At 38.0% G+C, this 24,359-nt stretch overlaps 3 protein-coding genes across 6 annotated transcripts; 2 read left to right on the top strand and 1 right to left on the bottom strand.

Annotated features, from left to right (window-relative positions):
* The first annotated feature begins 841 nt into the window (after positions 1 to 841).
* LOC107043357 (protein phosphatase 1B) lies at positions 842 to 11,205 on the top strand. 4 transcript variants are annotated; one of them, XM_015264829.1, is made up of 6 exons: positions 842 to 893; positions 3,098 to 3,980; positions 4,769 to 4,886; positions 5,527 to 5,638; positions 6,630 to 6,684; positions 9,162 to 9,757. In XM_015264829.1, the coding sequence occupies exons 2-6, from the start codon at positions 3,174 to 3,176 to the stop codon at positions 9,258 to 9,260; spliced, it is 1,191 nt and encodes a 396-aa protein (XP_015120315.1). In that variant the 5' UTR covers positions 842 to 893; positions 3,098 to 3,173; the 3' UTR covers positions 9,261 to 9,757. The 4 variants fall into 4 exon arrangements, with proteins under 4 accessions (XP_015120315.1, XP_015120316.1, XP_015120314.1 ...); XM_015264830.2 differs by lacking the exon at positions 9,162 to 9,757 and adding an exon at positions 10,928 to 11,205 and having other exon boundaries at positions 848 to 1,191; XM_015264828.1 differs by having other exon boundaries at positions 848 to 1,191.
* A 697-nt stretch (positions 11,206 to 11,902) lies between these two features.
* On the top strand, positions 11,903 to 15,049 carry LOC107043345. Its single transcript, XM_015264804.2, has 3 exons — positions 11,903 to 11,987; positions 12,460 to 12,689; positions 13,887 to 15,049. The coding sequence occupies exons 1-3, from the start codon at positions 11,945 to 11,947 to the stop codon at positions 14,670 to 14,672; spliced, it is 1,059 nt and encodes a 352-aa protein (XP_015120290.1). The 5' UTR covers positions 11,903 to 11,944; the 3' UTR covers positions 14,673 to 15,049.
* Positions 15,050 to 15,309: 260 nt separating this feature from the next.
* On the bottom strand, positions 15,310 to 24,017 carry LOC107043344 (neurochondrin homolog). Its single transcript, XM_029126477.1, has 5 exons — positions 23,749 to 24,017; positions 23,509 to 23,671; positions 19,426 to 21,576; positions 18,086 to 18,566; positions 15,310 to 15,687 (listed from the first exon to the last, which is right to left on the bottom strand). The coding sequence occupies exons 2-5, from the start codon at positions 23,620 to 23,622 to the stop codon at positions 15,500 to 15,502; spliced, it is 2,934 nt and encodes a 977-aa protein (XP_028982310.1). The 5' UTR covers positions 23,623 to 23,671; positions 23,749 to 24,017; the 3' UTR covers positions 15,310 to 15,499.
* Between the last annotated feature and the right edge of the window lie 342 nt (positions 24,018 to 24,359).

Raw genomic sequence — 24,359 nt, 5'->3', positions numbered from 1 at the left:
ATGTGACGGAAATTGGACGTTAGGCACGCGGAGCGTGCCGAAAAGTTCACTTTTCGTCACAGCGTGATGAAAAAGTGTTTTTTGGCGAGTGATATAATCCCACGAACTGAAATAGTATATTTCGTAACGAGTGCAAAAAAGTGTTTTTTGGCGAGTGGGAGGTTTGTGGGTTTGTGGGATAATCCCACGAGCTGAAAAACATTTTTTCACGAGTTACGAACAATATTTTTCATCACAATGTGGCGGAAATTCACTTTTCGTCACAGCGTGATGAAAAAGTGTTTTTTGGCGAGTGATATAATCCCACGAACTGAAATAGTATATTTTGTAACAAGTGCAAAAAAGTTTTTTTTGGCGAGTGATATAATCCCACGAGCTGAAAAACATTTTTTCACGAGTTACGAACAATATTTTTCATCACAATGTGGCGGAAATTCACTTTTCGTCACAGCGTGATGAAAAAAAAATGATTAAATTTTATCAACATTTCAACCCTTCATTAACATTTAAAAAAAAGTCAAAAGTGTCCGTTTTACCCCAACCTCCCCTAATTCTCATAATTTTCTCAAACTCCAAACTCTACCTACTAGCCAATCGGAATATAACGAGCAAAGACAGAAACATCATTAACGCCGATTTTTTCTTATCACCCGCTCGGAAATAATCGGACAATTTTACCAGGGCACGATCCAAAATCCGGAAGTTCCCCTCCCCGAAGCGCCAAAACCGCCCGTCGCCGCGGCGATTGGTCGGCCGTGACGCCACCGCGGATGTGGGCTAAAAATAGCCCCCGCGCAGTCGCAGTGTCTCCCCCCCCGTGCGTATCCGCCATTCATGTTTCCCAAGGTAGATTCTCGTTGTTTTCTGTGTGTAGAGGCGGGACCATTGGACAGGTACTCTAGGTGCACTTCATACTAGTTCGCATAATAAAATAAAAAGGCCCCCCGAAGCCCCAGTCGACAGCTCCGAAAAGCCATTGGCAAGGGATAAATCCCCCCCGACGAGTCCAAAACCGACAAATAAAGCGTAATAGTACAAGTGTTGAAATAATATACGAGAGTGCGAGGAATATGGTGACGCTCATATTTACGGAGCATTGTAAAAACATGAGACGAGTCGATTAGCGATATCATTTCGCCCAAGCGTATGTCCGAGGGGTCGAGTTATGCCGATCGAGGCAGTCCAGCCTACGTAAGTTCATAATCCTTTTATTAAATCTGGACATAACACTCGCATGTATTTATATACATCATCCTCCGAGATGCACGCGAATGCACGACACAGACACTAACGGAGCATTCACACGTACGTGGGGAGGGGAACACATGCAGTGAAAAATTGATGCACCTTCGTGTTGTCTCTTGCAGTCGGTTTTTTGGTTGAAGAAAAAAAAGTAAATTGCGGTCTCCCAATTGGTGGGCGGGGGGGGGGGGGGGGNGCGCTGGCGGTTTTTGGGGTGTTTCGGGGGCTTCGGGGATCGGCTGGGACGGGGAACAAGGGGCTTGGGGAGGGCGAGCGTAACCTCGTGGGTGTTTGGGTTTTTGAGGGTGCGGGAATTTTTGGGGGTTTTGGGGAGGATTTCATTTGGAGGTATTGATCGAGAGGGTCAACAATTGGTTGACAATTTTGGGTGGGGAAATTGATGTTCAGAGCTTTTTTGCTCTTCAAAAAATGTCCTGGGGGAGGTTGGGGTAAAACGGACACTTCTGAATTTTTTTCAAGTGTTAATGAGGGGTTGGAATGTTGATGAAATTTAATAATTTTTTTTTTCAATAGAAAGAACAATTATTTCCCTTTGTGGCGGGCCTAAACTGAGGTCAATTGATAAATTTGTTTCTGAGTTATGAATAATTTTAAAAAAGTCTAAAGTGTCCATTTTACCCCACCCTTCCTTAATGAAATTTTTAATATCTCTTGTAAATTCTGAGATATTTACCAATATCAAGTTGGGGTGANTTCCACCCTTCCTTAATGAAATTTTTAATATCTCTTGTAAATTCTGAGATATTTACCAATATCAAGTTGGGGTGATTATTGAATGGAATTGAATTTTGATTGATTAATTCGGATTATCGGGCACTTTCATTCGTATTTCGGAGTATTTAAAAACAGTTTCGTTTGCAGTATTTAATTAATTTAATGTAGTGCGAATTTATTCATTCGTACTTCAAACTACTTAAAAATGTTCCACTTGCAGTACTTCATGAAGAAATTCAGAGTTTTCAAACACTAATTCTCAAATATTCAAAATGCCAACCCAGTCTTTCACCCCAGACCCACGACTTCAAGCAGTCAACCAAGATGAACCCCAATCACCTCTTACCCCCTACCCCCTCGCCCTCACAAATTCCCCACCCCCCAAACGCCTAATAATAGCCCCCCATTTCTTCCAGATAAAAAATTGATGGTGGGGAAATTGATGTTCAGAGCTTTTTTGCTCTTCAAAAAATGTCCTAATGAAATTTTTAATATCTCTTGTAAATTTCGAGATATTTAGGGGACGGTGGGGCAAAATGAAACACGGGGCAAAATGAAACAGCAAGAAAATCTTGTGATCTAAGGGAGATAGGACGATTTTCATGAAAACCTTTTTTGTAGAGAATTTTACAATCTACAAAAAAGGTCCTCTTCAAAAATGTCCTATCTCCTTTAGATGACGAGATTTTCCCACTGTTTCATTTTGCCCCGTGTTTCATTTTGCCCCATGCTCCCCTACCAATATCAAGTTGGGGTGATTATTGAATGGAATTGAATTTTGATTGATTAATTCGGATTATCGGGCACTTTCATTCGTATTTCGGAGTATTTGAAGACAGTTTCGTTTGCACTATTTAATTAATTTAATGTAGTACGAATTTATTCATTTGTACTTCAAACTACTTAAAAATGTTCCACTTGCAGTACTTCATGAAGAAATTCAGAGTTTTCAAACACTAATTCTCAAATATTCAAAATGCCAACCCAGTCTTTCACCCCAGACCCACGACTTCAAGCAGTCAACCAAGAAGAACCCCAATCACCTCTTACCCCCTACCTCCTCGCCCTCACAAATTCCCCACCCCCCAAACGCCTAATAATAACCCCCCATTTCTTCCAGATAAAAAAGCCAACAACCCGTCCTGAGGAGTCCAAAAAATTCTGAAAGAGAAAAACCGAAGTATTACCAGCGAAAAATGGGAGCCTTCTTAGACACCCCAAACACCGAGAAATACAATGAGCACGGTTCTGGCAATGACTTGCGTTACGGTGTGGCAAGCATGCAGGGCTGGCGAATGGAGATGGAGGACGCACACCGTGCGATAACAGGTCTAGAGGGTGGCCTCTCAGACTGGAGTTACTTTGCTGTATTCGATGGTCACGCAGGGGCACTAGTGTCAGCCCACAGTGCCGAGCATTTACTCGAGTCCATAATGCAAACAGAGGAATTCAAGGCTGAGGATGTAATAAAGGGAATTCACTCGGGCTTTCTGAGACTAGATCACGAAATGCGTGATTTGCCCCAGATTAACGTTGAAAAGTCCGGCTCCACAGCTGTCTGTGCATTTATATCACCTAAGCACATTTACATTGCTAATTGCGGTGACTCAAGGGCTGTCCTCTGCAGCTCTGGGAATCCAGTGTTCGCCACTAGAGATCACAAGCCTGTACTGCCTGCTGAGAAGGAGAGGATTCAGGCTGCTGGGGGCAGTGTCATGGTGCAACGGGTCAATGGGTCACTCGCTGTGTCCAGGGCACTTGGCGACTATGAGTACAAGAATGTCGAGGGACGAGGACCCTGCGAACAACTTGTCTCACCTGAACCCGAGATATTCGTCAGGGATCGGGATGCACAGCACGACGAGTTCCTCGTTCTTGCGTGCGATGGCATTTGGGATGTTATGACCAATGAGGATCTCTGTGATTTTATTTACTCCAGACTACTGCTCACCGATGATTTAGAGGCTGTTACCAATCAAGTTATTGATACTTGTCTTTACAAGGTGCGTGGAATTTTTTTTCAGTCGAGTGGAGGGTTTATTTATGATATGGGATTATTTTTTTTCGTTTGACAATTTTTAATGCGTTCGTATTTTGTGAGTCTGGGGTTCTGAGGAGTTTTTTATACTTCAAATGGTAAATTTAATTGATTCAATTTTTTAATGGATTATTGAGGATTATTTAATAGTATTTATTTATTCGAATTTTGATCTTTAAATATGGGAATTACTTCGGATTGAATTTGTCAAATTCAAATTTTTTTTTCATTCGAGTGAAGAGTTTTATTTATTGGAGATGGGCTTATTTTTTCCGTTGAAGGTTTTTAATGCCTTTTCGTGTTTTGTGAGTCTGAGGTTCTGAGGAGTTTTTTATACTTCAAATAGTAAATTTAATTGATTTAATTTTTTAATGGATTATTGAGGATTATTTAATAGTATTTATTTATTCGAATTTTGATCTTTAAATATGGGAATTACTTCGGATTGAATTTGTTAAATTCAACATTTTTTTTCAGGCGAGTGAAGAGGTTTATTTATGATATGAGGTTATTTTTTCGGTTGAAGGTTTTTAATGCGTTTTCGTGTTTTGTGAGTCTGAGGTTCTGAGGAGTTCTTTATACTTCAAATAATGTTCACTTTAATTTAATTTAAATAATGTTCACTTAGAAATTCTTTATTAATTGAAAATTGGAAATGATTTCCAATAGAATTTTTCTAATTAAAAAAATCGCAATTCGTAGTATTTCACGAATTAGCAACGTAAATAACTTTGATTAATGTCTCAATTACAGGGCAGCAGAGACAATATGAGCATAGTACTAGTGACATTTCCAGCAGCACCAAAGCCAAACGCCGAGGCACAAAGGAAGGAGGCGGAATTAGAAAAGGCTATCGAGAGGCGAATCAAAGGTTCAATGAAATTCAAATACTCACGTTCACTATTATCTCTCTGCTGTTGTATTCGCCCGAGGAACCACTCGCGTAATAGAGAGTGACTGTTGTACGCTGAGGATTCCTCGAGAATAACAATAATGATGATGACAGACATTCAGTTGAGAATAAAGACGTTGTGTGATGATTTGGGGAGAATTTTCCACGTCATTCCCCAGTTTCTCTCCATTGTACGAAAGAAAAATGAGTCAATTGTACATGTCCCCCAAAATATACGTCATTTTACCTGTTTTTTTTATGGTGAAGGGATGAAATGAGATAAATCAGCTAAAAATACCAGATTTTTTCATAAATTTCGGATGAATGTTTCGTTTTATCCCTTCAGTTCTTAATTAAATGTAAAAAATGAAAGGTTCATGTGGAAATGAGTAAAAACAGCACTGATAGAGTCATTTATTAAACTTTTTTAATTACATAGATTGTTAATATTGAAATATGACACTCGCCACGTCACTTTCCCCTGAAATAAAATAGTTTATCGAGACGAAAAGAGATTGAACTGTTCTACAAGTGGATGGAACAGTAATCGTTGATATCTGGAATTAATTCACGTTTAGATCATGTTTGATTTACTTATCTGACTCATTATTTCCGGCAGAAATTGTGGAGCAGCAAGAGGACAAGGATGGCTTTGATTACCTCCAGTTAGTACAGCTCCTTGTAGACCAAGATCTGCCAAATTTACCTCCAGGTGGTGGTCTTCCAGCAAAGTGAGTATTTCTATTATTTTTTATTCATTATTTAACAAAAGTCCTATGAAAATCGTTATTTTGGGGAAATTAATAGTATTTCCTGCGTTATTTCACTATTTCAATGAGTATAGAATGAAAAAAAATTGAAATCATTTTATTTATCGTTTTTTATGATCAAAAAATGTCAATTGATTATAAATATTTCAAAGAATTTGCATACAAATTGAAAGATATTAATTTTTAATTGATTATTTTGATTGAAAAAATTAAAATAAAAGTTTTCTGTCTGTTTCTGAATCATTAAATACGATTATCCCAGAAAATTTTTTGTTAATTCTCAAATAGATTTTTTTGCTTATTGATTATAAATATTTCAAAAAATTTGAATACAAATTCAAAACATAAAATCATACCTGAACATATTGAATTAACAATCACATATTCCATCATCACCGAATTATTTTCATTAAAAAATCACCTCAATAGAAAAATTAATCACTGACCGGTACTCTCCTCTCCGATAAAATCCTCGCCACTGATTGTCGATCCAAAAATCTCTAGATCTTGAAATAAAGTTTATATAAGTACACCTCTGAGCTCCTCACGTTCAAGTGTAAAGGCGTTTGACTCTGAAAAAAACTGGCTCAATTCCAACAAACATAATTAGAAATATTCTGCAATGTCTGGTAATTGGAATGGCTATAGAATCTGTCCTTGTCCCAGTAATTGGGTTTTTGTTGAGAATTCCTCTGTCGTCGTGAATGAAAATGAAATAAAAATCATATTTCAAAACTAATGCAGAGCGCGTCAATTTGTCAAAGCAATCCCTCAATTTATTTATAACTTTCACTTGTCAAATTCAATTCTCTCATTTGAGTAAATACATTGAAATAATTGATTAATCCTAAAACATGTCTTTATCCATATTTTTTAAGGAAATAATTTCGAGGAGAAAATTTAACTCATGAAAGAAAAGCGAAAAAAAATCACGATAATTTTTTTTTTTCAGGCAACCCCTCATCGAGCAAGTTTTTCGTGAAGTATGTCCCAGCAGAGCGAAGAGCGTAAGTCTCAAATACGATTATCCCTCAACCTAACAAAATTCAACGCCGTAATCTCAATAACATCGTCCTAGAGCAAAAAACGCAAATGAATAAAAACAAATCTAAAATTATAAACAAAAACCTAGACTTCATCCCGAAGTTAACTGTTTTAATTCATTGCACAATACCTACACACTCACTCTCTTTCTCTCGATATTCTTTTAATCGTTGAATGATAGTGTAAAAGTTGAATCATGAATTTGTGAAATTTTTACTAGACAATTTGTCCTCTTCCCTTTACTTTCACTGCGATGTAGTGCATTGTGCAATGCTGAGAGTCACTCTATGAAATGTATAATAGTGTCTATTGAGGATACGAATTGGACACTGTCTTGGACGATTGAAGGTGAATGATATTTGTCAAAGTAAAATTAATTATTTAGCAAAAGTCCCCTTCAATCCTCAGGAGTCGAAACTATCAGTCATTCCATTTTTTTTTGTAATACATGCATTATTTTTTTCATTTCGCTTATGTGGCGTGACAATTTATTTAATGATTCGTTGGTATAATTATTCCGCTAATGCTTTACTTTCAACCAACAACTCTTGGCTTTTTCGTATTGACGAATGGATTCCATTATTTTCCCATCGATTGAGTACTTTTTTTTCCTCATTTTTTATGTAAGTGGTGGAAACGAGGGGCGGTTTCACTGAATTTTGCACCATATTTGAAGGATTTAGACGTAAGTTAGGGGTGAATGGAGGATTTTGAAGCGGTTGGGGGTCGTTGAGGGAATTTTTTCCTTGGGGTTTTATTTTAGCAAAAGCTCGTGGTGCGGTTGGCACTATGTACATAGGTATACACCATTTTTTTGGTTACTGGCGATTTTTCGTCGCTAGTACGTGTACTTACACTGATTTAAATGATGAATAGGCTCTTGAAAGCATAATTTTTTTATTTATTCAGAGGAGATCAACTTTTAATTACAGAGCTGAGAATTAATTCATGAAGATCAAATGGAATTGTAATTTTGAATAGTTATTTCAAGTTGATTATTTTTTATTCTGAATCGAATTCGTTTGTTTGTGTTTATAAAACCGAAATTAAATGGGTTTTCGATTTTTTTCCGCTATTTATGAATACGAAATTAGAGAAATTGGTCTTCATAACGAAAATATGAATTTCAAATTTCAAATTTATTCATTTCAAAGAATGGAAAAGAATTATTTGAGGTAATGGTCAATTACAGGCGGATTAATAGCAGAGCTGGGAATTAATTCACAGAAAACAAATGGAATTACAATTTTAAATTCTTATTTCAAGTCAATTATTTTTAATGCTGAATAGAATTCATTTATTTGAGTTCATAAAACTGAAATGAAATCAATTTTTTTCGCTACTTATGAATACGAAATTAAATTATTCTTCATCACAAAAATATCAATTACAAATTTCAAATTTATTCGTTTCAAAGAATGTTGAACAATTATTTGAGCAAATGTTCGTGAATAATACGAAAAAAAAAGATTTTTTATGTTCATTTCCATTTTTTATGTGCAATACTTCACATAGAATTGACAACAGAAATAATTATTAAAAATAGCATGATTCCCAGTTCTGTGACACCAGCGACAAAGCCCCTTTTTATTTCAATAATATCAACAGTTTCGTTCCAATAAAAATAGCAATGACCCATTCTCCCAGTCTCATTGGACTGACGAACGGGCTATAAATTCCCATGTGTCATTATCCACAATCTGCTCCACAAATCCCTCGTCTCGAATTTATAATTCCGCCCATAAAACAGTTAGCACGGTCGGACCGATCGCCTCTCGATTTCCCAAGATCTGTTTAATCTGAACTCAGGGGGCCTTGATGTTAGCCGAAAGCACACATCCACTCACCTATATTGCCTCATCAATCAAGAATGTTATTAATTAATTTTGTTACAATCAAGAAACCTCAAAGATTCAAAATTTCAATTCCTATAAAAATGAATCCAACTTTATTAATTATTAATCCTCAAGTCACTCTTCAAAATTTCATTTTATTAATTTAAAAAAAAGTGTGAAGCCCACAGGCGAGCAACAATAACAGAAAATCATAACGATCGAAACAATAATAATCCTAAGAGTATCTGTAATAGGCCTAGAACCTAGAATAAACCACAATGATTGTAACAATAATCGAACGGGTGTTTAAATTCTCATGCCAAATGTGATAAATAATCCAGATTGATCCGGCATAATCAGCCAGTTAAGGCGCCAATCGCTGTTTAACGAGGAATTGTAAAAATATAATGAACGAATTGAGACATCACAGCACCTCAGAGGGACAGAAATAAATTACCGTCGATAGGACTTGTGTTACTGATAATCTAAAGCATAAATATTTATTTCCCATTAATCCTCATTAACGATTAAGTCTTGATTGATTAACAAAATCCTTCTGTTTGTCCTAATTCCTTCTGTTGTTTTTTTTTCCTTTATTTCCTTAGATATTGATGACGCAGATTGTCAACCCCTTCGAAATGGAAAAGGAGAGTTCATTTTTAGAACTGCGAGAAAAAGTTCAAATTGCTGAGTCTAATGATTGAAGATGTTTAGATGGAGGAAATTTGATGACAAGTCGCTAATCGATTTTTCATAGTTACTTTTTTCTTTGGAAATCTTGTGCTTTATAAATCTATTTTCACTCCCTATTGATTTATTCATTGTCTTACACGTTTTTTTGCAACTTTTATTTTTATTGGGTGGAAAATAAAACAGATGGAAAGGAAAAATAATGGAATCGAGAGTTTTTAGACGTAAAATGTAGATTTATTTTGTTTTCTCTCATTGCAAAATCATTGTTTCATATTAAACATTGAATTTAACGGTTTTAATGCGTCGCTATTGATGTGAATTAAAGTAATGGAGTAGTGGTGTCCCATTGGATACAGATGATATACAGAATATTTTGTGTACGTTAAAGAAAACCTATTTACTTATAAAAAATGAATGAAATGAAAAAAAAATCACGATCGATTGATCGCTGGTGTTGTTGTACATAATGTGTATAATAATTGATTAAAGCAAGATCTTTTTTGCAGTATGAAACATTTATTTTTCCGGTGCCAAAGGGTTATTTTGGGCCAGGGGGTGGGTAAACTGGGAAAAATCCTGTGCCAACGGTCATTTTTTCTCTTTTGTTTCAACGGTATTTATTGTATCGAGGCAAATGCAATGTTTTACATGTCTAATAACTTCGCATGTTGTTTTTTAAACATTTATTTCGACTTTTCCGGCTGCGCATTAATTTATAACGCTGGGTGATAGTTGAGAGTTTCGCGGAGTGAATGATTGCTCGCCGCCCACCCTTGAAAACTTATATGTAAATTGATGGAATTAATTTTTTTGAGGAAACGGGGATCCATTTGCGGTGGAGGTGCGATTGCTGCAGGGGTGGGAGGGTCTCTGGGAATTGGGGGAGAGTGGGGAGAACAATTTTATTGTTTTGATGGGGTATTAGAGGAGGATTTGAACCCACAACCTTCAGATTACCAAGGAGTTACTCTAGAGGTGGCGAAATTAATAAATTTTTTAGAGATGGTCGTAACCGTAAAACGGTTCAAGTCAATTTGGACTACTCCTTAGTTTTTGATGAATATCTCGGAATCTGAGGCAGATAACGAAATTTTCGTAATGACCTTTTTTGTAGAGCGATTTGAGAGCTACAACAAAGGTCATTACAAAAATTTCGCTATCTCCCGTACGTTCGGAGATATTCCGTAAAAAACAATTCGGTACTGAATTTATTGTCAATTTTAGTTGAAGATCAGATTTTGGAGAATTCGGGGGAATCTAAGGGAGATGGGGAAATTATCGTTGAGATCTTTTTTGCAGATCTCACTTCGTTCTTCAGGAAATGTCCTCATGAAATTTTCACCATCTCCCGTCGATTTCAAGATATTTATCAATAAGAAGTTTAGTTGATTAATGGAATTGAATTTTACGTAGTTGGTTATGATAGAGAAAATTAAAAATAGAAATTTCTTCAAATAGAATTTTCCAGATTCAAAAACTTCAAATACTATTTTATTCGTCACATTGGATGCCTCGAAAACACAAATACTCATAAATATTTCGAACAGTAATCTGCAGCAATCGCAAGTCCGCCGAAAAAAAAGAATTGCTCTCTAAAAAAACAGCTCCTCTGCTGGAACAATTAATTAAGAAAATTTACTGTCCGAGTTGACGAAAAAAATGTCTCATATGCTTACAGACTTCTGAAGCGAGTTAGTCTATGAATTTTTATACGTGTTGCTGACAACAAAAAAAAAATGTATTAATCGTAATAATTAAAAGAGGAAATAAAGAAATCACAGGGAATCACATCAGCCACAACACAACGGAGTACTTCTTCACAGTGTAATGAAAAGGATAATGAGTTATTGATAATAATGAATGAACAATGATTGTACAAAGTAGATCTAAGTGTTAAACGTGGATAAACTTATAAACCAAAATAAATGAGGAAATAAAAATGTATGATAATTGATATTCATGATGATTGTGTACTCAGTATAAAATGAAATATTGTATTTTTTCGCATTAAGATTTTTTTTGTACAAATAGTGAAAATTTCTTTTAAAATTAAATATTAAATTTCTTCTTTTATTTTTTATTTATTAATCAGCTTCCAGCGAGGAGTGAGGGGTAAGTAAATATTGTCATTTCATAATATTTCGGTGATTGAAAAGAAAACAAAGTTTTTTTTTTTTTTTTTCAAAATGGTTGACCGAAATAATTGACACATTCATATAGAAAATCTATTGAATGCTGTTGTACCCAGCGTGGGGGGTATTTATAATTATAGTAGGTTCTAGGCTTGAAGGGATAAATCCCACCAATGGTTTATCGGCATTTAAATATGAGAATTTATTACTTGAGTATAATTACTGTCTCATCTGACTGATTACAAAGAGTTTACGACTTTTGCACGCGTCGCAGTTCAATTCAGGTCTGATCTGTGCGGACTCAACCGTCTCTTAAATAATACATTGTTTATATTTCGTCACTTGGTCAGCATAATCCAGTTACGCTGGCAAGTGTCACGCTGACAATGCTGTATGTCCACATATTAAACAATAACGCAATTGACCAATTCTGGGGCATAAGAATCCTGTTTTTCGCCATTTTCTTGGACGAGTTTGACCGTTGCTACGCAACGGACCTTCACAAACACAGGATTTACCGACTCGTCACTGTTTTTATCCCTCGGCTCAGTGCGTAAGGAAATATGACAGCCTGTTGTGGGTCCTATTTATCAGTGAAGAGTTCAGGTAAAAAAATTTCACACAAGTTTAAAATCTGAAATGAATGTAGTCGACAAAAAATTCTATTTGCGCTCTACTGTGATAACATTTTAATTAATCGTTGAACGCTGTTGACAGGAATTTCTAAAAATGAAAATGAATTGTCATTAATGTAATTTAATTGTAAGGCCCGTATTAATTGAGCCACAAGTCGTTGAAATGAGAATGGAATAAAATGATATTTCAAAACTGAGATATAGAAATTTCATTCAAAATATATGAAAAAATTGGTGTGATTTATAAAATATGAATTAAAAAAAAATGAAATATTGATGAAATATTTATTAAATGAAATAGAGAATACCAAATATTCATTTAATTCTCGTTCCGGAGACTCGAGTGAACAAACGACTTGAAAAAAATTATTCCACTCCAAGTGAATGTTAAAAAATTTCGATTTGATCTTCACGAAATGTTGTCAACATTCTGCTGATTTCAGTGTACAATCAAACTGGTGAGAATTTCTTCCAACAATTGGGAGTGTACAATCACATGAACACTCACCTCCGTCGAGTATTGCAAGCGAAATGTGTGGTTGACTCGAAAAACCCACGGTATGTCCAGAGGCACGACAACTACAAGTACCTGAGGGGAGAGAAATGCCTGCACAAGTGTCACTCCTACGACAACATCACGAGATCCGCTCGGAATTCCCAGTACCACTTGATCGTACGTCGTTTCCTCATGTCCCTCCAATCATATCCCTTCGAATGTCATTATTAAATTTTTTTATGATACGTCTGTCAATTTGAGATAATTTTACGGATATTTTCTTTAATCTTGATAATGCATTTATTTAATTGATCAGAAATTTCATTAATGTAATTAGTACTGCAATCAGTGCTAAAGCGTGAGTGATCATTTCACATCAGGGATAGCCATATTCATAAATCATAATGAAATGAAATGAAATCTAAATTAATGTAATTTAAATTAACTTTAAATTAAATTAATTAATTTTTTAATTAATTTCATGTAATTTCAATTAATTTTGAAGCCGTCGATTAGTCAAGATCACTCTTAAAATTTTAATTATTCAAGTAATGATCAATTTAAATATTCAAATTCCGAATTGTTATTAATCAATAACTTAGGTAGGAAGATTGACAATAATTTGGATAATCCCTTTCCCGAAATTATAATCATTCACTCAATGAAAAATTTACAGTTCCATATTATCAAATATTCAATTCATCATCAATCGATGTAATTAGTACTGCAATCAGTGCTAAAGCGTGAGTGATCATTTCACATCAGGGATAGCCATATTCATAAATCATAATAAAATTAAATAAAATGAAATTTAAATTAATGTAATTTAAATTAACTTTAAATTAAATTAATTAATTTTTTAATTAATTTCATGTAATTTCAATTAATTTTGAAGCCGTCGATTAGTCAAGATCACTCTTAAAATTTTAATTATTCAAGTAATGATCAATTTAAATATTCAAATTCCGAATTATGTTATTAATCAATAACTTAGGTAAGAAGATTGACAATAATTTGGATAATCCCTTTCCCGAAATTAGAATCATTTACTCAATGAAAAATTTACAGTTCCATATTATCAAATATTCAATTCATCAATCGAATATTTAAAATGATTAATATTTTACTATTTTTTAATTTTAATGAGTATATTTGAACCTTTATCAATGAAATTCGGAAGTCGTTTTAATATTGAAGAATACGTCTTTTTAATTTTGAAAAGAATTGAATTACCCTCTGCGGAAGGGAACATTGACCATCAGAATTCTTCACGAGGGGACAGGCTGAAATTTAGCTGCACATTGCAATCGTTCGTCCTCTCGTTTCCTCAAACGTGTTAATTAATGTAAATTTAATTAACGTAAACTCTTTCAGGAGATGTTGCAACCGAGTTCTGGTCCGACCAAAGGCTCCACGAAGTCTCTGGCATCCTTCAAGAGTCAGAACCGTGACAAACACTCGATGAATTCCAGAAGAAATGCCCCATCGAGGCAAGAACTCACCAGTTGTAAACCCACGGTGCACGTAATTGAGCCCGAAAGACCGGAAGTGAAGCCCTATCCGAACGATCAACTGTATTCTGACTACGAGTCGAGCTTCGAGGCCTCGACGAAGGCCTCCGAGCGTGGAATTCCGGTCTCGAAAGAGGAAAAGTCGTCATCCCCGAAGAGGGAGCCCTCAAGGAGCCGAAAAAAACAGCTGGAAAACCTGAAATACCTGAAATTCCTTCACGAAATAACTCAAGAGATCATAGAAACCGGCGTTCACAGGGACGAGGAGATTAAAAAAGTCCTCAAGAAACATTTGACAAAGAACTTATCCTCTTTAAACAAGAAGAAAATGCTCAAGAAACTGCGCCAGCTGAGGTCATCCCTGAGCATTTCCGACGAGGAAGACGAGGATGAGCAGGAGATCGACTCGTCGACCGAGAAAACGTATTCTTCAGTCGAGAAAAATCAAAGCACAACCGGCAGAAGTGAGAGGACCACCGAGGCCAGCAGAAGAGGTGGCAAAAGCGAGGAGAATAAGTCTGGTTACGACTCTGGAGACTCCGATGCGTCTCAGGTGTCCGAGGAGTCTATAGAGTGGCAATCTGAAATAGAGTCGGTGATCAATGAAGAGGAGTCCACGTCGGAGAGGATTGATCCACAGGGAACGTAAATTTATTCGGAAACACAAGAATCATAACAATGTTATCTTTAAGATATATACAGGGTTCATTCATGTGTTCTGTCGACTACGATTATTAAACTTGAGCTATGATGTGTCTGTAAAAAAATATAAGCATCCAAGTTTTACGTCTAAACATTTTACGGTAATCATGCTGTAATTTCTATATTGATGAGGTCAATGTGCTTTTTAAGGATGTTTAGTGCAATTTATTTGTTCTATTTTGTGTTAAAATTGATCTGTACATTTTCAGAGAAATCCTGTCAGTGGAGTGGCAAGACGTGACAATTTCAGTCTAGAATTTTTTTTTCAGTATTAAAAAAAAACATACATTATTATATAATGTACAAGTATTGTGATAATACAATATATCATTTTTGATAGTCTCGAAAAGTTATTTTACGCAATGAAATTACGAGGTTTTGCCATTCGACTGTTGATGTAACTCAATAGCTCTAACAATAGGGCACTTCTGGTAGAATTAATTCCTACGTAATCTACGATAGGGGAAGTTGGGGTAAAACGGACACTTTTGACTTTTGTTTAAATGTTAATGAGGGTTTGAAGTATTGATAAAATTCAATAATTTTATTTTGGATACAAAGGACAATTCTTTCCCTTTGTGACGAGCCCAAACTGAGCTCAATTGATCAATTAGTTTCTGAGTTATGAATAATTGAAAAAAAGTCTAAAGTGTCCGTTTAACCCCACCCTCCCCTGATCTACTTCCCCGAAAAATAGGTGCCTCGAATAATTGTGTGATTTCTATAACTTGAACGGAAATTCAATTATTGCTAGCCCTCGTCAGGAGAGAACGATCAACTTCCGTCCGAAGCGTTGGAGGAGGAGTCCTCGAGCTCCGGGGCGCCAGGCCGCTTGTTCAGGATCGCCATGAGATCGGTGATGTGTTTGATGGTGTAGTCGGGCTTGGGGTCGTCCGGCGATGGCCGGGTTTTGTCGGAGAGTGGGATCCAGACGGTGCCGGCTAGGCCACTCTCGATTCCCCCTGGGGAAAACACGGCTTTAGGATTTGGAGGATTCAAAACTATTTCATATTTTGGAATTGATGATTCGTATTTGACATTTTTAGTGAGTCATTAGGTTCAATATGCAACAAAGAAATCGTTAGAAAGCGTCATGAAATCGCGAGGAAACAGTGATGACAATGATTTTTCCACACGTTGTGATGAAAAATAGGATTCGACACTCGTGAGAAGTGTTGTTTGACTCGTGGGAGGGCAGCACTCGCCTTCGGCGAGCGCGACACGCCTCCCATCGGTCAAAAAACACTTTTTCATCACGTTGTGCGAAAAAGTAACTGTTTAGGAACGCTTCGCGTGCCGAAAACGTCCCTTTTCCACACATTGTGATGAAAAATATCGTTCGATACTCGTGGGAAAAGTGTTTTTTAGTTTTAGCACGAACCGAAGGCGAGTGATATAATCCCACGAGCCAAAAAACTCTTTTCATCACGCTGTGACGAAAAGTGAACCCAATTTCCGCCACATTGTGATGAAAAACAGTGTTCGTAACTCGTGAAAAAATGTTTTTTAGCTCGTGGGATTATATCACTCGCCAAAAAACACTTTTTTGCACTCGTTACGAAATATACTATTTCCGCACTCGTAACGAAATATACTATTACGCACTCGTATCGAAATACGAAATGTGTGTGTCCCACCACCGATCCTTTTCCTTTGAGGATATTGAAGAGAATGTTTTTTGAAGTGGAAAGGTCCCCTTTCACTTTTGAATCTGGGCACTTTTTTGGTCTCTCCCTTTTTCTTTTGGTCTGTTAGTACTGATTTCAGGGGCTGATATTTATTTTTTACAATTGTTCAATTTTTTTTTCCTTTTTTTTCAGTACGGTTGATGCCCACGTCTGCAACCATCTAGCTCATCTGTCACACTCCCCTCTTAGTTTTAGAAAAATTCATGTTTTTAAATTCATGGAGTCGTCGAATGGAATTGTGGAAAAATGACGAATCGGAAGAAAATACTCGGTGTTTTGGTGTGAGGGTATCAGAGTTGGTTAGATAATGTTCACAGAAAAATTATAGGATGTGTCTGGAGAGGATCATTAGCGAATTACTTATTGAAATATGAAAATTGAGGGGGTCATAAATGGAGACACATTGTTTTCATCAATAATATACAGTACAATGAGAATAATTATGAATAATTAATTTTGGAGAAAATGTGGAAAGGAAAAAAAAACAAAAAAACGAATGGACAATGAGTTACGCTAGTATGAAATAAAATAAAACGAGATGAAATTCCCTTATTGAAATATGAAAATGGAGTAGGTAATAAATAGAAACCCATTGTTTTCATCAATAATATACAGTACAATGAGAATAATTATGAATAATTAATTTTGGAGAAAATGTGGAAAGGAAAAAAAAACAAAAAAACGAATGGACAATGAGTTACGCTAGTATGAAATAAAATAAAACGAGATGAAATTCCCTTATTGAAATATGAAAATGGAGTAGGTAATAAATAGAAACCCATTGTTTTCATCAATAATATACAGTACAATGAGAATAATTATGAATAATTAATTTTGGAGAAAATGTGGAAAGGAAAAAAAAACAAAAAAACGAATGGACAATGAGTTACGCTAGTATGAAATAAAATAAAACGAGATGAAATTCCCTTATTGAAATATGAAAATGGAGTAGGTAATAAATAGAAACCCATTGTTTTCATCAATAATATACAGTACAATGAGAATAATTATGAATAATTAATTTTGGAGAAAATGTGGAAAGGAAAAAAAAACAAAAAAACGAATGGACAATGAGTTACGCTAGTATGAAATAAAATAAAACGAGATGAAATTCCCTTATTGAAATATGAAAATGGAGTAGGTAATAAATAGAAACCCATTGTTTTCATCAATAATATACAGTACAATGAGAATAATTATGAATAATTAATTTTGGAGAAAATGTGGAAAGAAAAAAAATAACAAACACAATAAATGGACATCAACACCAGCATTAATGGCGCTAGTATGAAATCAAATAAAACGATGTGAAATCCCACTATTGAAAAATGAGAATTGAGCAGGTGACGAATACAGCCACATTATTTTCATCAATCATATACAGTACAATGACAATAATTACGAATAATCAATTTCGGAGAAAATATGGAAAAGAAAAAATGAAAAAAACACAAGCTAGTACGAAATAAAATGAAACGAAATGAAATTCCCTTATTGAAGAATGAGAATTGAGCAGTTGATAATCAGAGACCCATTATTTTCCCCAATCCCATACAGTACAATAAAAATAATTATGAATAATCAATTTCGGATAAAATGTGGAGGAGAAAAAAATGAAAAACGCAATAAATGAAACGAAATGAAATTCCCCATCCCCCATCTCCCCCCTCACCTTTGATGTCACTCTCCAACTTATCCCCGATCATAATACAATTGGAGGGCCGCACCCCCAAGGAGCGACAGGCCTCCTGAAAAATCTCGGCCTGGGGTTTCTCCCAGGGCAGATCCCCGGACACCAGAACGATATCGAAATACCGCGCCAGCTCCAGCCGCCGCACCTTCTCCCTCTGCGCACAGGACGGCCCATTCGTGATCAGCCCCAGCAGATACTTCTTCCTCAGCTCCACCAGCATCTCCACCGTGTCCCCCGGCATCTTCAAATAACAGTACCTCAGGTACAACCACCTCTCGTAAACCTTCCCCGTGACATGCGAGTACTTTCCCAGAGCCTTAGCCCACAACGACTCCCTCCAAGTGTCCAAATCGTACGCCGGATTGTCGGGACACTTTCTAAACTGCTTGAGATAATTCGCCGTGATTCGCGAAGCTGTCTCTTGCGGTACATTGTACAGCTGTGTCAGTTCCTCCGTTAACTAAATCATTCAATCAAAGTAACGAAAAACAATACTGTTACTCAATAATCTCCACTCACGATTGAAAGAATACGTACGAAAAAAATTAACAGAAAGTTTCAGGTCTCCGGGAGAAATTCTGTTGAACAAGAATTTTTTTTTCCTGGATTTTGAGTGAAATAGGAGATCGAGAGTTCCTGATTTCCAATAGAATTTCGGGGAGAAATCACTGGGCTTTTCTATTAAATTTTTCGTACGTGATACAACTGGAAATAATTGCATTCAAATTTCTCGTGTAGAAATGAATTATTTCAAGTCGTATTCTGTCTTTAAACTGATAAAAAATGGCTGTAATTATGGATGACTTAATGCATTAGATGGATTACCTATGAAAATTTGCACTTTTCACTCAATTTTCACTAGTCGTGCCGATATATTGAACACGTGAAGACTAGCATCCGTGGAAGAGTTGCTGTAATCACAACAAAATGAGTTGTGCCAACAACAGTCTCAACAATAATCCTCAACATTTATCCCCAGAGACACAAGGGCACATGATTAATGATGTCAGGTAATTCGAAATAACGAACACGTTTGTAAAAAAAATGTGTTATACTTTTAATTAAAAAAAGATTACGCTACATTATCTCCACCAATCGCCTCAATCGGCGTCACCAAAAAATCGCACATACATGTTTAAATCCCCCTCAACGCCGGATGAAATAGTTAAAAAAGGGGCTGACAATTTGAATCGTAAATGCCTATTTGTACATCGAGTATGAAAATTAAGCAATTCGAGAAAACCTGTAGCTCCGAATGAAAAATTCTAGTCCCCAAAGAGACTTTTTCCGAGCTCCATCATGCGATGATTTCTGCAAACAGTGAGTGCCCCATTCTTCTTCAAAACCGAGACGACATTGGAGTCAGCCTTGACAAGATGACAGAGTAAATCCTCATAAGCGGACTTGACATTGGGGGGTAGCGAGCCAATCCTGACTTTCTTGAGTATCTCGATCATGCCCTCGATCCACCCAGACTCAATAGCGAATTCGGTCAGCCAGGGTATGAGGGCGAAGACCCCAGCCATGGTCTGCATGCCGAGGAACCAGAGCTCCATGATCTCCATCCAGTGCTCCTTATAGAACATGGCAACGACGAGCTCCGTGGGGTCGCTGCTCTCGTCCACGACGTAGGCGTCCCAGAGGAACCTGATGGTGGCCTGAATATACCGACAAATACTGAAATCGTTCTTCTTGACGAGCTTCGCCTGCTGCTTGAGTAGGAGCAGCCCGAGAACAGCGAGATGCCCATGAAGCACGAGATTCTCGCTGATCTGCTTCAGCTCCGGAAGATTATTAAAAATAAACTTGAGTATGGACACGAATGTCGCGGACTGCTCGACGAGTTTGGCCTCAAGAACCGTGATATTCATGAGAACATTGCAGATGGAGACCATGGCAGCCCTGGAGTCCTTCATCTCCTCCAGAGTCTTGGGGTCGAGTTCCTTCTGGGGTTCCTTGAGTGCCTTGAGACGCTCTGCCCTCGGCACCGGTGGCTTCTTGTAATGAACGATGGTCCAGTGGTACGACAGACACTCGAACAGCACCTCCTCCTGCTTGTGCTTCAGCAGAATCTTCCTCGCCTCCTCCTCAACGGCCAGATAACACAGCGCGGGGAGCATCACCCTGAGAACGTCAACATCACTCAGAGGATCGTGCACGACCTCCGAGGAGGCGCCCTCCTCAGCCCTGGCAGCGGCCCTGGCCTTCTCCGTCATCTTCCGATTTCTGTTGGCGTAGAAGGTGTCGTTGGCCACCGACATCATGAACGGCAGGACTGCGTACACCTGTGGCCGCATGGCCGACGTCTCCTGGGCGAGCCAGGCGGCCAAAACCCTCACCATCGCGCAGACGAAGACGCGTTCCCCGATGTCCGTCAACTCCTTCATCTTGGATACTGCCCCGAGGAGTCCAATCACCGCCGAGAAGGCCCCCTTCAACGCCGTGTACAGGGACTGCTTCTCCTTCTGCTCGAGGTCGAGCTGATCAGTCGTTATGTACGACAGGCAAATCTCCAGGATGACGAAGCAGGCTGTTATCAACTCCCCGTTCTGGACGACAGTCTTCAGCTGCTTGCCCTCCAGCTGCATCCTCACCTCGATGGAGGCCAGCTGTATCAGCATGAGGAAGAGGACCTTGGGCTTCTCCTCGTCCATCAGCGTCCACTCGGCGCCGAGGAGCTCCAGAATGGCTGCCGCCAGCTTCAGCGCCGGGTCCCTCTGGCTCTTGCCGATCTTCGAGCAGAGGATGTCGGAGAGGCCCTTGTGCAGGCTCTGCGGCCAGGACTCCTCCTTGCAGGAGTCCGCAACCGCCTCCTTCCGGGAGGAGGATATCAGCGCCTGGAGGATCGGGCAGAGCTCGAACTTGCGCTCTGAGTGATCCGTCTCGAAGTCCAGGGCTATTTTGTTCAGGATACCGTGGAAGGGGCCTGGGTCCCTCGCGTCCCAGGCCTCTGCTCCCAGCCTCGAGACCAGTGTCACCAGGATGTTCAGCGCCTCGTCCGTCTGGAAGCTCTTCTCCGAGTAGATCTCGCACATCTTCGGGATCGCCTTCTCCTCCAGGAGGGCCTTCTGCCCCGGCGAGTGCTGCGCGATCGCCTGGAGGACTGTGTAGGCCTCGCTAACGGCTAGAAGGCTGTCGTCCGATGCGTCGTCCTCCGACTGCGAGACTATCTCCAGCAGCCCCGGCACCTGGACTATCATCTCCTGGTGGGAGGCCAGCTCCGGCTCCACGCAGAAGGCCGAGAGGATCGACAGCGCCACTGACTTGCAGACCTGGGGGGGACAGTCCACTGGGACCTCGTTACTCAGCAGAAGCTTCTTCAGGAATTTCGAACCGATCGCCTCGAACAGGAGCTTTTTAGCCTCGACACTACAATTTTTGTCCACTAACTTTGTTACCATGAAGAGGGCAGCGAATTTTTCGGAATCGCTGGTCACAGTTTTCAGTATTGACGCACATTTCGTCACACCCTCTGGGATACTCATTTTCGTGAGGGGCTAGCGGTTAGATTGATGCACGAGAGTCGAGGTGTTACTGGCACCACTCCCGGCTGCCTCTCGCCGATGCTTCTAGCCTTGCCCTTTGACCACTCGACACTTTCGGGGGAGGGGGAATGAATTATTTTGTCAATTCTCTCTTTGGACTCTCGCTCACACGCGGGGTAAATTAAGTCTGGGGGAGGCCACCTGAAATTCACCCAGGATATCCAAATGACGACTGATTTTTGTGATGGTTTTGGGGGTTTCGGGGTTTTTTAGGGGGTCGAGGCGGTGGACGGGTGCGGGCGAATTCTTTGTGACAGAGGTGGAACGGAATGAGACTGCTGTTGCCTCGGGATTATCTCTCCGTTAGAGCGGAGTTGGCTCTGCGGCGTGTGCGAGGTGGTGGTTATTTTAAGATGCGGCTCGGATTACAAACGCAGCTATTTTTATCAGACGTTATGCACAGGGGTTGAGTGGGGTTTTCTCGGTTGGGGACAGTCGGGAGGTGCTGGGGAATATTCGATTATGTTGAAGATGATGGGAGGGTGGAGGTGAGGATTCTGGGTGATGTGGTTTTTTAGGGCTTGAGGGGGATCGCGAGACGATACCACCAAAAGTAACTTCATTTACTTGATTAATTATTACTTTACTTGAGTAATCAATTCAATTATTTGATTTACTTAATTAATTAGTCAAGTAAATGACATAATTTAATTACTTAATTAACTTAATTTACTGTACTCTCATAAGTTATTGAGCTTTTCTATCCTCATATGTTGTTGATGAAGGTTGAATCAAATGAGAAATGATTTCACGAAATGTTCGTTTTTTAGAGTTTATTTGTAAACAAGGAATGTTTAAAAAAATTATTTTGAACAAAATGGTATTTGAATGGCGCTGAATATTCATGATTTTCTTTTCAATTTTTCTCACGCAATTTAAATTGCAAGTTAAATTGACAAATTTGATGATTGAAAATGGTTGAGTCTATGTAATAGTGCGGTCTGTATCGAACTGTAAAAGAAACTTGGATATCCCAATATCACCCAAAAAATTGTAAATGGCTTAATTTATTGTATTCTCATGAAATATTGAGTTCTTCTATGCTCATGTGAAACAACTGATTAAATAACTGTTAGAATGAAATAATAAAGAATTTCACGAAATTTCCATTCTTTAGAGTTGAATATCGCAAAAACTATGTTATAAAATTTTACAAAAAATTCACCATATTCGGAATTTACCAATCTCCCAAGAATTCGTTTTTTTAGAACATCGTAAGAACCGTTTTCTCATAACATTGAAAAATCGAATTGGGGGAACCCATAACATTATTTATTAAATAGCTGGGGAATATTATAAACATTATCTATGAAAAATATGGACGAGCGTAAGAAAAACCTGATTTCTAGGCAAATTTTAATAATGTCTTTGCAATGAAATATTTTTTCCTATAAATAAATGATAATAAAGACCCATAATAATAAATAAATAAAGACACAAATGATTAAACGATGTAACGAAAGTAGAATTTAGTCCCCTGACTTTTCGAGGAAATTAAATAACTTCAATAACCTTTAAATTTACTCTGAAATTTAATTAATTTTATACCTTTTTGCATACTAAACTATCATCCTGTCTCACTATAGAATATTTTCTACTGAATATTTCCATTGTGAGAAAACCCGCCCACAACTTTTGGATTTTCCCAATAGAATTGAATAGAAATCCAACAGAATCTCATCGAATTGCCGACGTCTTTCAAAGAATTTTGTTCATTTCTCCAATTTCCCACGATCTTCAACATAATCTTTTCAGATGGCTATCGAATCACTGAATATTCTGACAGACAATTACAGAAGTACATTTATTCTACTAGTTTATTAGTGGATTTTAATGATTGAATGAAACTTTTTATACCTTTTTGCAGGCTAAACTATCACCCTTTCTTGTCTCAATGAGGGTATTATCCAGGTCGAAGAAAATCGTCGTGATCGAGGCGCTTCTGTCGTTCTTATCGCGATACAATGCCATCGGGGGTTCAATCTCCAAACGACGAATAGCTAGCAGTCCACCTGTTAAGCTTCACCGAATCGAATTAATTACGAGATTAAAATGTGAAGATTTGCAGCTGATGAACTTGAAATTCAATAATTCTACCTAATTACTGGGTGTTATTGGGTTCCTCGACGATTCACTTACTTCCACACGTGTCGTACGACATGTAATTGGTATGAGAGAATTTATTATAGGCGAGTTGTCCGTGTCCTTGGTCGATGACGAGTGACGACGGTCAGACATAAGTGAGAGTTTTTTTCCTCACTGATGAATCATGGAAAATTATTGAGATTTGTATGAGTTCAAGTGCGTGGTTCAACTCAGCTGAGGACTAGTCGTCTGAAAGCTGCGGGGGATGGGGTCTGGGGACAACTTCAGGCCGTTCGAATTTGCGCAAGTTCGGAATTTTGTTGATTTTGTCTCTCGAGATGATATTTTTAGATTATTTCTCATATTTTCGCACTTTAGGGTGTGTCATCGTATAACTTTGTTTATCATTTCAGGGACCGATAATTGCAGAAAATACTGGAGGTGGAATTTTTTCGTTTTTTTTTGCCCTCAGGAAAATGGTGCAGGAAACCGACGTCAAATCGTGACGCCACAGGAATCGTAATCACGTCATTTGGCGAAATACAGTTTCCGCAGAATTATCGGATGTCAAAATGCATTTGAACATTTACAAGACCGAAATAGTGCAATTTCATTGCACCTCT

The sequence above is a fragment of the Diachasma alloeum genome, unplaced genomic scaffold (assembly GCF_001412515.2).
Source record: "Diachasma alloeum isolate Michigan unplaced genomic scaffold, Dall2.0 Dall_scaffold_00558, whole genome shotgun sequence".
NCBI classification, from domain to species: Eukaryota; Metazoa; Arthropoda; class Insecta; order Hymenoptera; family Braconidae; genus Diachasma; species Diachasma alloeum.
The sequence above is the reverse complement of the archived record's forward strand: the minus strand, read 5'-3'. Positions and strand labels throughout refer to the sequence as shown.